This window comes from Argentina silus, assembly GCF_951799395.1.
Source record: "Argentina silus genome assembly, chromosome: 18".
NCBI lineage: Eukaryota > Metazoa > Chordata > Actinopteri > Argentiniformes > Argentinidae > Argentina > Argentina silus.
Genome location: NC_139672.1, coordinates 15,471,535 through 15,486,534, shown reverse-complemented (window position 1 = coordinate 15,486,534; position 15,000 = coordinate 15,471,535). Strand labels below are relative to the sequence as shown.

The 15,000-nt window shown below is 53.4% G+C and overlaps 1 protein-coding gene across 1 annotated transcript in view; it reads left to right on the top strand.

Moving 5' to 3' along the window:
* Positions 1-15,000, top strand: part of eif2b3 (eukaryotic translation initiation factor 2B, subunit 3 gamma) — a 32,616-nt gene that overhangs the window by 9,479 nt on the left and 8,137 nt on the right. Inside the window, exons 4-7 of the mRNA XM_083689611.1 lie at positions 2,312-2,471; positions 2,572-2,683; positions 11,898-11,987; positions 14,642-14,786. Of these exons, the coding sequence (XP_083545737.1) occupies positions 2,312-2,471; positions 2,572-2,683; positions 11,898-11,987; positions 14,642-14,786 (507 nt within the window). The remainder of the gene's footprint in view (positions 1-2,311; positions 2,472-2,571; positions 2,684-11,897; positions 11,988-14,641; positions 14,787-15,000) is intronic.

Here is a 15,000-nt window from a genome sequence, read left to right as displayed (position 1 = left end):
CTGACTGGCTGACTGTCTGATTGGCTGGCTGACTGACTGACTGGCTGGCTGGCTGGCTGACTGACTGACTGGCTGACTGACTGTTCGTAACAACACAGCAGCTCCCCCTCCCTCCCCTGGCCTCCCCTGGCCTGCTCCTCCCTCCCCTGGCCTCCCCTCCCTCCCTTGGCCTCCCCCTCCCTCCCCTGGCCTCCTCCTCCCTCCCCTGGCCTCCCCGTCCCTCCCCTGGCCTCCTCTTCCTTCCCCCGGCCTCCCTTCCCTCCCCTGGCCTCCTCCTCCCTCCCCTGTCCTCCTCCTCCCTCCCCTGCCTCCCCTGGCTTCTTCAATGAGGCATGCAAGCCTTCTAGAAGCATCCAGGGCCCAGACCAAGGCTTTCTCTCCTCCCTCCCTACCTCCCTCCCTCCTTTTCTCCCTCCTTCCTTGGCCTGGCCTCCCCAGGCCCAGTCCTCACCAGGCTACACTGTTTATTTATCCACAGGCGCCAAGATGGCCGCCCCAGATGGGGAGCAGACAGCTCAAACAGAAACAACGACAGATGCAGCCTGGATTTATGGGCGCCGGGCGGGTTCCCCTGGCTGGGCCGGGCCTGTGCAGCATAGCGGGCTAGGCTAGGCTAGGCTAGATTAGGCTAGGCTAAGGTTGGAGAGGGTTGGAGAGTTTCGACTAGGGAAAGGGAGGGCACAGTTTTTCTCAAGGAGGTTCAACCTCCCCATCCTCTCTTTGCTCTCTTTCTCTCTCTCTTTCTCCCCCTCCCCCGGCCACCACCCCCATCGACCGCCCCACCCCACCCCCCGGCCACCACCCCCATCGACCGCCCCACCCCACCCCCCGGCCACCACCCCCATCGACCGGCCCACCCCACCCCCCAGCCACCACCCCCATCGACCGGCCCACCCCACCCCACCCCCCAGCCACCACCCCCATCGACCGCCCCACCCCACCCCCCAGCCACCACCCCCATCGACCGCCCCACCCCACCCCCCAGCCACCACCCCCATCGACCGCCCCACCCCACACCCCAGCCACCACCCCCATCGACCGGCCCACCCCACCCCACCCCCCAGCCACCACCCCCATCGACCCCCCCCAGCCACCACCCCCATCGACCGCCCCCCCCACCCTCCCCCCCCCCACCCCACCCATAAACCCATTTTTGTTGTGACTGTCGTTAAGAACAACGCGGCCAAACTCTTCATGCGCCGAGGACCTTTAACAGAGCGCCGTCTTCTCCGTGGGCTCATGCGTGTACGCACGCCGGCGTGGCGGAGATGGATGTCACAGCTGCCACGGAACCGCGGTTTTGTGAGCGTAACGTAAAGCTGCACGGAATAAACTCTCTCAACCGTCTATGTCAGGAGGGGAGAGAGTGAATGAACTCTCTAAATCATATACAGTACCAGTCAAAAGTTTGGACACACCTTCTCATTCAATGGTTTTTCTTTATTTTTTATTATTTTCTACATTGTAGATTAATATTGAAGACATCAAAACTATGAAGGAACACATATGGAATTATGTAGTAAACAAAAAAAGTGTTAAACAAACCAGAATATGTTTTATATTTTAGATTCTTCAGAGTTGCCACCTTTTGCTTTGATGACAGCTTTGCACACTCTTGGCAAGTTTGTGTCCAAACTTTTGACTGGTACTGTGTGTCAGGAGGGGACTGAGTGAATAAACACTTTAAACCATCTCTGTCAGGAGGGGAGAGAGAGAGAGGTAACTTGTTGATGGTTGCCAGAGGACAGCTAAATGCCTGTTCAAAATCATCTGAAGGGTGGTCCTTCCTACATGAGGAAGAATCGTGTCATGGAACGATATATAGAGGGGTCCTCCTGTGTGTACACTGTACTGTGGAAAATGGTTTGTGGGAATAAAAAAAAATCTATATATAGTTTGTGAGGATTGATGGTTCCTCTGGTTCGTCTGCTCTCCTCTGTCTCCTTTCCTTGTCTCCTTTCCTTGTCTTCTCTCCTGAGTTTCAAGATGAGTAAACTGTGACTCGTCTGTCATGTGACTTGTCAAGCCCCCTGCTTCGCTAGCTCTGTGTATCACGGCTGTAGAATAGTTTCCGTTGTCACAGATTGACTAATAAAGTTCTTGTCTCCTCTCCTCTCCTCTCCTCTCTCCTCTCCTCTCCCCTCCTCTACCCTACCCCCCCCTCCTCTCCTCTCCTCTCCTCTCCTCTCCTCTCCTCTCCTCTCCTCTCTCCTCTCCTCTCCCCTCCTCTACCCTACCCCCCCCTCCTCTCCTCTCCTCTCCTCTCCCCTCCTCTCCCGTCCTCCCTCCGTCTCTCTCTCTCTCTGTACAGACGGACATCTTGGTGGTGAGCTGTGACCTCATCACGGACGCGGCGCTCCACGAGGTGGTGGACCTGTTCCGGGCCCACAACGCCACGCTGTCCATGCTGATGAGCAGGGCCCACGAGTTCACAGAGACCGTCCCCGGCCAGAAGGGCAAGAAGAAGACAGGTAACGCAACCTCACGACATCACAACGGTTGTTAGGGACGGGTCACTTGGTTGTTAGGTTGTATCCCCTGTATCCCCCTGACGTCCCCCTTCTCCCCCAGGCGAGCAGAGGGACTTTGTGGGCGTGGACGAGACGGGGAAGAGGCTCCTCTTCATGGCCAACGAGGCGGACTTGGACGAGGGGCTGGTCATCCGGAAATCCATCATGAAGAAGTGAGTTTGATAACGCCTTCGACGCTCGGGGGGAAAGGTGGGCGGGGCCCAGCGACAACCAATGAGGGTCTGCCAATCGTAAAAAGCCTGCGGCCAGTTCATCGCCGTGTTAACATTTGGACTCTGTTTACGCTTTAATGATGTGTCATTTTCACGAGTATGAATCACAGCCGTGTAAACTGGCGTCCTGGAGTAATGTTTCACAGCCTCGCTGGTCCTCCTGTCTGCTGGGTTCCTTCCCAAGACCCCCGCACTTCCACTGGGGCATTATCAGGCCTTATCAGCCCACTGGGTTTGGCAGGGGTGCTGTGAGTGTGCGTGCGTGCGTATCTGTGTGTGCGTGCATGCGTATCTGTGTGTGTGTGTGTGTGTGTATGTATGTATGTATGTATGTATGTATATGTTTCTGCGTGTTTATCTGTGTGTGTGTGTGTCTCTGTATCTGTGTGTGTGTGTGTGTGTATCTTCGTGTATCTGTGTGTGTGTGTGTGTATCTGCGTGTATCTGTGTGTGCATGTGTGTGTGTGTGTGTGTGTGTGTGTGTATCTGCGTGTATCTGCGTGTATCTGTGTGTGCGTGTGTGTGTGTGTGTGTGAGCGTGTAGTTGAGTATTGAAGGGAACAATGGTAGCTTGCTCAGCTCTGACTAACCCAGTGTTGTGTGTGTGTGTGTGTGTGTGTGTGTAGCTCTGACTAACCCAGTGTTGTGTGTGTGTGTGTGTGTGTGTGTGTGTGTAGCTCTGACTAACCCAGTGTTGTGTGTGGGAGTGTTAATAAAACCACAGCTCTCCTCGGCCCCTCTGCCCGTCATGAGACCGGCCAATTACTCTGCAGCTACAGGGACCTGCTCCTGCTCTGGCTGTCCTCTCTCTCTCACAAGGACCAAGGACTCTCTCTCTCTCTCTCTCTCTCTCTCTCTCTCTCTCTCTATCTCTCTGTCTCTCTCTCTCTCTCTCTTTTTCTCTCTCTCTGTTTTTCCACAGAAATTCTCAGACCACCTCCTGTTCCAGCTTAGTGCAGTCAGTGCATGCTGTGGTGCTGGCCCTTATTCTTTTGTGTGTGTGTGTGTGTGTGTGTGTATGTGTGTGTGCGTGTGTGGGTGGGTGGGTGTGTGTGTGCGTTTGTTTGCTTGCATTAAGCAGCTCTAAGCTTTTTAAGCTGTGTCATCCCACCGTGTGTCTTTAAGGGTGCAAAACAGAACTTTGCATCTGTTAGATGTCTGGTCCAGCAGAGGCTAATAAACCTGTCAGCACCTGGGCCTGGGTTGATGGCCGGGCCTGGGCCTTCCTGGGCCTGGGTTGATGGCCGGGCCTGGGCCTTCCTGGGCCTGGGTTGATGGCTGGGCCTGCCTGGGCCTGGGCCTGGGCCTGGGTTGATGGCTGGGACTGCCTGGGCCTGGGTTGATGCTTGTGTGTTGGGCCTTGGTCCTGGGTCCTGGGCTGATGATGAGCCTGGGGGCTGTAGCACCAGTCGTGGGCCAGGGTTTTGAGTTCTGGGTTGATGGCTCTGGTCTGTGTGATTTGGTTGATGGCTCTGGGCTCTGTGATCTGGTCTGCATCATCTGGGCTGATTGGTCTGGGCTGTGTGATCTGGGTTAACTGCTGTGGGCTGCGTGATCCGGGGTAACGGCTCTGAGTTGATTACTCTGGTCTGTGTGATCTGGGTTGATGGCTCTGGGCTGCGTGATCCGGGTTGACGGCTCTGGGTTGATTGCTCTGGGCTGTGGGAGCTGGTGTGGGTTGGGAGCTCGTAAATACTTCAGGGAGCCAGAGTCACTGTAAATCCTGCCCAATAAGAGAGGGGCCGCAGCAGCTGCAAGCACGCTTCCCTGCAAAAGGAAATCGGCCACACACACACACCACCACACACACAAACACCACACACACACACACACACACACACACACACTGTTGAGGCAACACACTCATACTGCGCTTACACCCAAGTAATACGTGTTAATAGCACCCTGTTCACTATTAACAGGAGCGCATAGAAAGCTTTCCAACAGCGATGCCCGTGACCTGGTGAGCCTGGCTGTGGGCTGCTGCTGAGAGGCTGAGGTGGGCGGCTGCTGAGAGGCTGAGAGGCTGAGGTGGAGAGGCTGCTGAGAGGCTGAGGTGGAGAGGCTGCTGAGAGGCTGAGGTGGGCTGCTGCTGAGAGGCTGAGGTGGGCGGCTGCTGAGAGGCTGAGGTGGAGAGGCTGCTGAGAGGCTGAGGTGGGCTGCTGCTGAGAGGCTCGGGTGGGCTGCTGCTGAGAGGCTGAGAGGCTGAGGTGGAGAGGCTGCTGAGAGGCTGAGGTGGGCTGCTGCTGAGAGGCTGGGGTGGGCGGCTGCTGAGAGGCTGAGGTGGGCTGCTGCTGAGAGGCTGAGAGGCTGGGGTGGGCGGCTGCTGAGAGGCTGAGGTGGAGAGGCTGCTGAGAGGCTGAGGTGGAGAGGCTGCTGAGAGGCTGAGGTGGGCTGCTGCTGAGAGGCTGAGGTGGAGAGGCTGCTGAGAGGCTGAGGTGGAGAGGCTGCTGAGAGGCTGAGGTGGGCTGCTGCTGAGAGGCTCGGGTGGGCTGCTGCTGAGAGGCTGAGAGGCTGAGGTGGAGAGGCTGCTGAGAGGCTGAGGTGGAGAGGCTGCTGCTGAGAGGCTGAGGTGGAGAGGCTGCTGAGAGGCTGAGGTGGAGAGGCTGCTGAGAGGCTGAGGTGGGCTGCTGCTGAGAGGCTGAGAGGCTGAGGTGGAGAGGCTGCTGAGAGGCTGAGGTGGGCTGCTGCTGAGAGGCTGAGGTGGAGAGGCTGCTGAGAGGCTGAGGTGGAGAGGCTGCTGAGAGGCTGAGGTGGAGAGGCTGCTGCTGAGGTGGAGAGGCTGCTGAGAGGCTGAGGTGGAGAGGCTGCTGCTGAGAGGCTGAGGTGGACTCAGCTTGTTCACTCTCATGATGTCTTGAAGCTGTTTTTAGGTTTATTTATTTCAGCATCGATGTCAAAGGTTTCTTGCCTCGAGTCTGCCACACACACACACAAATACCACACACACACACACACACACACACACACACACACACACACCCCATTAACCCTGTTTCTCCTCAGCGTAGGAGGTTTGACCGTGGTGTTGGTTCATCGCCTGAGTGTGTGTGTGTGTGTGTGTGTGGTATTTGTGTGTGGTATTTGTGTGTGTGCGTGTGCGTGTGTGTATCTGCATGTGTGTGTGTCTAAGTGGCGTGTGTGTGCGTGTTCGGTGCGCATATGTGCATGCGTGCATCCGTGTGTGTGTGTGTGTGTGTGTGTGTCTAAGCTGTCTCCAGAGTCTGTCTCCAGAGTCTTTACTTGTCTGCTCCTTGTATTTAGACAGACGGGGGGGGGGGGGGGGGGGGGGGGGGGCTGACGTATGGAATGGGAATGCAGCCCACAGATGCTCCCGTCCCAGCCTCCTACCACTGAGGCGTTGAAGACCTGGGACCGGGGGCTGCTGAGCCTCCCCAGAAGACCCTCCTCACTGTGGGCCTAGTTAGTCGAAACTCTCTCCTCTCGTCTGTGAAGTTAATAGTTGAGTGAAATAGTTGATTTTCTTCAGCTTAAACATAAACGTCATAACAACAATCTGTGGTCGGTATTCTCATGGTCTGCATGGTCTCACAGGGGTGACTTGTGAGAAGCTTCCCAGCGCTAAAATCACCTGGAGTCCATTTTAGGTCAGATATACTATAGGAAGCAGAAAATCGGACTATATTAGTATCACAACAGGCTGTTATGGCCAATATTCCCAATGACTCCCATTCCAATGTTAGATTGTGTGTGGACCACCAAGCAGGTCTGCAGACCAGGGGAGGCTGGTGAAAGTAGAAATCGGAGGACAGGCCAACAGATAGCGTTCCTCATTCCGTTCCGTGCATTCCAATGAGCCCCGTCCTCCGATTTCTACCTCCGCCAGCCTCCCCTGGTACGGCTGTGACCCCTGTCCCACATCAGCCCCAGTCCGGGCTGCTTCCCAGGCTAGTCGCCTCATCGTTCACCCCCTCTCTCTCTCTCTCTCTCTCTCTCTCCACTCTTTCCACTCTCTCTCTCTCTCTCTCTCTCTCTCTCTCTCTCTCTCTCTCCACCCATTCCCACATGTGAGCCCCTGGCAGCTGGAGACATGCAACACATGTGATATGAGTTGACCCCTGCGTGGGTCTGACAGTGTGAAGCCTCCAGCCTCCTCTCATACAACGACGCTCCCCTTTCCAGCTCAACACGGGACAGGTGAAGAGACTTTACTGTACACGGTTTTCCTCCTCTCTCAGAGGACGCGGCCTGAACTTGAAAGTCTCGGGATCTGGTCGGACTCAAGGATGCTTATGTGACTTATGTTGAATTGTCGTTACAAACGTTACTACCGCGCCCCCCCCACCACCACCACCACAACCCCCCCCCCGCGCTTCGTGACTGAGGGGAAATTGTCGGTTTTGAGTGGCTACAAGTTGGAACACCCCCCCCCTCTGTTTGTGTCTTGAATCTGGGGGTCGTTCCCGGAGATGTGGTGTGAATGTGGTTAAAGTTGCTCTCTCATTTTAGGATGAAATCCAAGCTGGGTTAGATTTCGATGTTGTTGTTAGATTTGGTCAATCACTCTGGGGGTTCTAGCTAGTTCACTCAGCACCACGGGGAGGCTGGTGGGGGTAGAAATCGGAGGACGGGCTCATTGCAATGCACGGAACGGAATGAAGAACGGCATCGAACACATTGTTATTAAACCAAAGTGTTCGATACCGTTCCTCTTTCCGTTCGTGCATTACAATGAGCCCGTCCTCCGATTTCTACCTCCAGCAGCCTCCCCTGCTCAACACTTAGGCATTTAATGAGGCGAAGGCCGGCCCAGTGCAAAGCCAGTAGCATGTGTCTGGTCCCCTGAGCACCGTGAAACACACTCCTCACACAGTCCTGTCTCTAAATAGCTCCAGTGTGTTGTGTGGTGGCAGGTGAGGAGGGCAGGAGGAAGGCTTACATTCAACTGCTGCTTCCAAAACCACCACGTCTGGACTCCTTTTCACCCCCCCCCCCCCCCCCCCACTCGTATTTATACACACACAACCACACACACACACACACACAACCCCCCCCCACATACACACACACACACACACACAACCCCCCCCCCCCCCCCACACACACACACACACACACAACCCCCCCCCCCCCACACACACACACACACACACACAACCACACACACACACTCCGACACAGAGAGAATACAAAGAAGGAGTCAGGTCGTCAGTAACACTATTCTTTCTCTATACACACACACACACACACACACACACACACACAACACCACAACAACCACACACACACACACACACACACACAACCACACACACACACACACACACACACACAACCACACACACACTCTTCTAGACTATCTCTCATGTAACCCAGTTTCTCCAGTCCAACAGACCCCATAGTGAGACCAGTGTACCATAGAAGCTGGAGTGTATTTGACCGGGCCCCTCTGTTGACACAGACGGGCCTCTGTCGTCTCCCATCTGGTTAAAGTGACCCGCTGGCTTCTAACCCGGGTCTCCTGCCCACCACCAGACTGTGTTAGCCCTCAGAGCTGAAGCCTAGTGTAGCACAGCTGGCTGGGTGTGCGTGACCTTGGGCCCATAGCTGACACAGACCAGCTCCTATGTAGCACAGTAGTTAGTCTCTGAGAGAAGTGGATGTGACGCGGCCGGTTCGAACCGGGCCTCCTCAGTGACGCCACGGTGCTAGCCCGGTGAGCTAAAGCCTTGGCATTCAAGTCGTCATTCAAGTGGACGGTTACTCATCAAGCAACACTTCTCTCAGAAGCAACAACAACCATTACACATGACCTCACAGTGCAGGGATGTTGGAATGCGCTCGTACAGGGGAGCCCACACACTCACACACACATTCACACACACCGCGCACGCTGAGTTTTTTAGTAGTAAGTCATTAAGCTGTTTGGAGGTCACCCTGGCCCGGGCCCGGGCCGCCTGAGGACCTTTCCACATGTTTGATTCTCTCATCAGCCAGTTACAGGAAGCAGTGGTCACATGGTGTGGCTGTTTGGAAACACAGGGCCGTAAGCGCCAACACAACAACACGCTACACAACACAACAACAACACACAACAACACGCTACACAACACAACAACAACAACAACACGCTACACAACACAACAACAACACACAACAACAACAACACACAACAACATGCTACACAACACGCTACACAACACAACAACAACAACAACACACAACAACAACACAACAACAACAACACAACAACACGCTACACAACACAACAACAACAACACACAACAACACACAACACAACAACAACAACACACAACAACACGCTACACAACACAACAACAACACGCTACACAACAACAACACAACACACAGCAACACAACACACAGCAACACAACACCACACCACAACTCACAACGCAACTGAACACAACGTTACATAACGCAACGCAACGCAACGTGTACGACTAATGCTCGTGTGGTGCATCTCCGCTCCCACTTAAAAGGAATTAGCACTTAGAAGCCTTTATAGAGCCTTCATAAGACCTACATAGAGCCTTCATATCCACGAAGCCTTCATAGAGCCTTCATAGAGCCTTCATAGAGCCTTCATATCCACGAAGCCTTCATAGAGCCTTCATAAGACCTACATAGTGGCTTCACACGCCATTACCACTCAGGCCTCGTGAATCCTCCCTAGAGCCTTTATAAGACCTTCACAGATGCTTCACAAGCCGTTTATAAGCACTTCTCACGGTGTATAGGGTGTTGTGACAGGTTTTGTAGTTGAAGCCTTGTCCAGTTGGGGGTGACCTTCTGCTTGTGTTTAACCATGGTGTGTCCTACTTCATAAAGGGCACCTGTCGACTGTAGCCCCCCCCCCACCACACACACGCACACGCACACGCACGCACACACACACACACACACACACACACACACACACCATGCAGGCATGCTCTCACACACATACACACGCACACACACACACACACACCCCTCTCGTTACAGTACAGTAATCCAGGGTATCTCTCCTGCCTGCCCACAGGTGCCAAACAATGATGTCACATGCTGGGTGTTCCCATAAATCCTGCTTTAAGCCTACACACACACACACACGCACACGTACAGACACACAGACACACACACCCGTTCAGGATATGACAACCTGTTTGTTCTAGCGTGGAGGAGCACATTGGGACCACATGTGGGTCTGGGGTCGTTTCTTCTAGAATATTCCCTCCGTCTCCGTTTCCATCTCCCCCCGCTGGTGGATCCAACACATGGCCCCTCTGTGCTGTTTAATGGAACGGCTCAAAGTTGTCATAATTTACCTCTCGCTTGTTTACCCTCCCTCCCTCCCTACCTCCCTTCCCCGCTCCCTCTCTCCTTCCCTCCCTCCCTCCCTCCCTCCCTCCGTCCCCCGCTAACACACGTTGATTTATCCCCTCAGCATCTGGTTCTGAGATCTGCACACCAAACACTCCTCCTGACTCATTCTCAATGTTTCAAATCACATTCTTCACCCAAGAAAGCAGGCGAGGAAGTGGAAGGGGTGTGTGTTTCCGTGTGTGTGTGCGTGTGTGTGTGTGCGTGTGCGTGTGCTTCCGTGTGTGTGTGTGTGTGTGTGTGCGTGTGCTTCCGTGGGTGTGTGTGTGTGTGTCGGAGGGGGGGGCCCCCAGAGCAGAGATGAGATGGTTTTCTTATGGTCTCGCATCATAAATGTCACATTTTTTAACTAAAGAGGGGAGGACTGGATGCTGTTTGCGCCAGCCTGACAGACCCTCCAGGTCGTAAAGTCAGGCAGTGCTCCCCAACTCTGATCACCGTGGTGGGGCAGTGGATGAGTCATCCCCCCCTCCCCCAGACCTCCGGACCTCCAGCCCAGTTAGCTGAGTCCACACCAGGGACATGGCTGACACCTTAGTCACTGTCACTGGTGTGGGTTTGATACTAACGATGATCCCACACACGACCCGAATCTTGAACCGAAGAGTGTCTGGCTGTGTTTCAGTGTCCACACGAGTGCTCCACTTAGAATTCATGGCTAGTGCATAGCTTAATTCTGTGTAGCATGCAAGTGTAGCATGCTGGTGTGGACATTGGGACATGGCACCCCAGGCCCCCTGGCCCCCAGGCCCACAGTAACATCCCCTGCTTTCTGCAACAGGGACAAGCTGAGACTCTTGTGGCGTTGTCTACATGGAATGGAATGAGGAATGGTATCAAACACGAGTTCCATCCATTACAATGATCCTGTGCTCCGATTTTGACCTCCACCAGCCTCCCCCAGCCTCCCCCTAGCCTCCCCCTAGCCTCTCCCCAGCCTCCACCAGCCTCCCCCCAGCCTCCCCCTACCCACCCCCCAGCCTCCCCCTAGCCCCCTAACATCGTCATATCAACAGCAGACCGTAAAACTAGGTGGGGGGTCCGGTAGTGTTGGCATCTGACTAGTTAGTGTTGTCCTGCCTGGCCCGCCGGGGGGGGGGGGGGTCGCCATGGCACGAGGGGGGGTTAAGGAGGGGACTACGGTGGCTGGTAGAGGACAATACACAGATGTTGGCGGTGATGACGTCCTGTGACTTTTACATCAGTTCTGGTTCTCGAAATGACTGTTTACACTCTCTTCCTTTACAGAGAGTGATTAAAGGGGAGGATGGAAAGGGGAAATGAAAGGCTCCATTTGATGATGTAAGCCAGAGTATGTAGTGTAATTAAAAAGCATCCGGTGAAGAAAACAAGAATAAAAAAATAGTGTTTTGTTTTGCTAACTTTAGTGTGTGTACAGTGCCTGGCTGTCTGCTTATGAGAGACTGTATGATGTATTTGCTGTGTTTTATAGATGCAGCGAACGCATAATTATATATAATATACCATCTCTGTCCATCTCTCTCTCTCTCTCTCTCTCTCACTCCATCTCTCCATCTCATGTCTTGTTTTCCAGGCCTAAAATAATCCCTACCCCTAAACTTTAAAAGTACTTTTACCTTGTAATCCTGGAGTATGTCTTCCTCTGGGTCCAGGAATTAAACCAGCCCATAGTCGTAGAACTACAACCTGTGCTCTCAATAGCAGTTCCACTATCTGGTTTCTCTCTGACTAGATGTCCCTCATGGTTGTCTAATCCTCTCTATATCGATGCAGAACGCTCTGTCTCATGTCTGTCTCTGTCTGTCTGTCTGTCTCTCCCCCCCAGACATCCCAGGATGCACATCAAGACCGGCCTTGTGGACGCCCACCTCTACTGCCTGAAGAAATCTGTTGTCGACTTCCTCGCAGAAAACAAGTGAGAGCTTTTAAAATATATATATATATTTTTTTTGGTGGGTGGGGGGGGGGACAAGACATCATTTTGTTGTAGATGTACTCTACGCAAATATGACGCTGACCTTCTGCCGTGTGTGTGGGAATGTGTGTGTGTGTGTGTGTGTGTGTAGGAAATGCTTAGGGCCTGTTAGGTATTTCTGCTTAGGTGTTAATTTGTTTTACAATGTGCCAGTGGAGCAGTTTATTAACCCTTAAGACCCCTGCCCTGTGTGAGGAGCCTGTGTCATAGCTTGTAGCTGTTAGCCATTAGCCCCCCTGCCCTGTGTCAACGCTAGCCTGTCATAGCTAGTAGCCGTTAGCCCTTTAGCCCTGTGTCAAAGCTAGCCCGTCATAGCTAGTAGCCGTTAGCCCTTTAGCCCCATGTGAGCCAGTGTCAAAGCTAGCCCGTCATAGCTAGTAGCCGTTAGCCCCCCTGCCCTGTGTCAAAGCTAGCCTGTCATAGCTAGTAGCCGTTAGCCCCCCCTGCCCTGTGTCAAAGCTAGCCCGTTAGCCCTCAATCACCACAATGACGGACGTCACGCTTTCTGTTGCTTATCGGCCACTTAACATGTTATTGTTTTGCCGCCGTTCCGGTATACGGCGTTACTGTGGGTATTATGATCCTGTGGTTGATTAGGTTGCACAGTAGGCAGTCAAGAGTGCGGACCTGAATGAGAAGAAATGGGACCAGTAATTGCTATAGCGCCCCCCCCCCCCCCCCCCCCCCCCCCCCCCTTCCCCCGTCTCTTTATGCTAGTTAAACATGGATTGTGAAGAAGTCCCCCAACAGTGCCTTTAAGTGATGTGGGTAATAGGAGCAGGTGTTATTCTGACTAGAGGCCTATGTTGTCTCTCTCCCAGTGCCCTCTTCGCTCGTTAGCGCCCCTCTGCTGGGGGATTTAGGGACGTGCGCGTCACACGCCATTGTTCCCCCACTGCTCCCCTTTTCTTTGACATTTTAATTCGCCGCCGCAGTCGTCGTCCGCCCCCCCCCCCCTCCCCCCTGCCTCGCCCCCCCCTCTCCTCCTGATATAAATATCATTTCTTCTAATCTACCTCCCCGACTCGGGACGGGAGACTCCAAAAGCACTAGTGCCTCCACCCCCCCACCCCCCCCCTCTTCTTTCTCTCATCAAAGAAGGTTGACTTTTTTCTTTTCTTTTTTTTTTTAGTCGGCCCCCTTTTTCTCATTTTCTTTCACGTTCTCTCTCTCTCTTTCTCTCTCCCCCCCTCTCTCCCTCTCTCTCTTTCCTTCTCTCTCTCTCCCTCCCTCTCTCTCCCTCTCCCTCCCTCCCTCTCCTTCTCTCCCTCTGCCACCCTCCTCTCCCTCCCTCTCTCTCCCTCTCCCTCTCTCTCTCCCTCTGCCTCCCTCCCTCTCTCTCTCTCTCTCTCCCCCTCCCTCCCTCTCCCTCCCTCCCTCTGCCTCCCTCTCCCTCTCTCCCTCTCCCTCCCTCTCTCTCCCTCTCTCTTGAAGCCATGCCGCTGCAAAGCACTCAAGGAGAAAAATGGACAGAGTAACTGTTGTTTCATTCTCCGCATTCAGATGGAAATTCTAATCTCCCTTAAAAGAATAGAAAAAAGAAGAGAGTGAGGAGGAGAGATGGAGAGGGACATGGAGAGGAGAGGAGAGGAGAGGAGAGGAGAGGAGAGGAGAGGAGAGGAGAGGAGAACAGTTAAATAGCCTACAGGCTTCTTACAGAGTTTAGAGAACAGGATTTAGCCTGATCCTTTTTAACCTGTAAGGCGGGACGTTGTGAACTTGTGTTCTGTGTAGTTGTTGATGTCTTTCACTTTTTTTTTGTGCTCTTGATTTATTTTCGTTCTTTTTCTTGTCTGGTTAGCCCAAACCCTCGTGAGCCGGGTAAATAAACCTGAGTTAGGTCTTGTAAAACCTCTCAGAACTTGAATATTAACCACATGGACTCAAAGGAATTGCAGCCCCCCCCCCCCCCCTCCACACTCACACACATCTCTCTCTCTCACACACACACACACACACACACACACACACACACGCATACATACATTCACTTCCTGGCTCTTTCATTTTGATTGACCGTGAGGAAACCTGACTCAACCACCACTGAGCTTTATGACTCCACAGCAGAGCCTGAATGGAGGTGAAATGTGACACAGTACATGAGTGTTATACTGAGTTCCCCTCTCAGCTGACATACAGACAGAACCAGTCAAAAGACTGGACACACACTGGCCAAGAGTGTGCAAAGCTGTCATCAAAGCAAAGGGTGGCTACTTTGAAGAATCTAAAATATAAAACATATTCTGGTTTGTTTAACACTTTTTTTTGTTTGTTTACTACATAATTCCATATGTGTTCCTTCATAGTTTCGATGTCTTCAGTATTAATCTACAATGTAGAAAATAATTGTAAAAAATAAAGAAAAACCATCGAATGAGAAGATGTGTCCAAACTTTTGACTGGTACTGTATGTACCAGCGGTGGCTGGTGGGGCACGGGGCTCGTTACAATGCACGGAGCGAAATGAGGAATGTGTTTGATAACATTCCTCATTCCGTTCTGTGCGTTACAGTGAGCCCCGTCCTCCGATTTCTACCTCCACCAGCCTCCCCTGGTAGGTACCCTTTCCAACCATTTAAGCTGTTGTCCTGCAGGTCTATTTCTTCCATCCGGGGAGAGCTGATCCCGTTCCTGGTGCGCAAACAGTTCTCCAAGTCCGTCAACTCTCCCAAGAGCAAGGAGGAGGTGGATCAGACCCAGAAGAAGAGGGATGGCAACGCTAACCTAGGTAGGTTCTACGCTCCACACACACACACACACACACACACACACACATGCAGGCACGCACACAGAGGCGCACACGCAGGCACACACACCCAGGCATACACAAACAGACACCCAGGCATACACACAGAGGCACGCGCACACACACGCAGGCACGCACAAACAGACATGCAGGCACAAACAGACATGCAGGCACACACACAGAGGCACGCACACACAAACACGCACG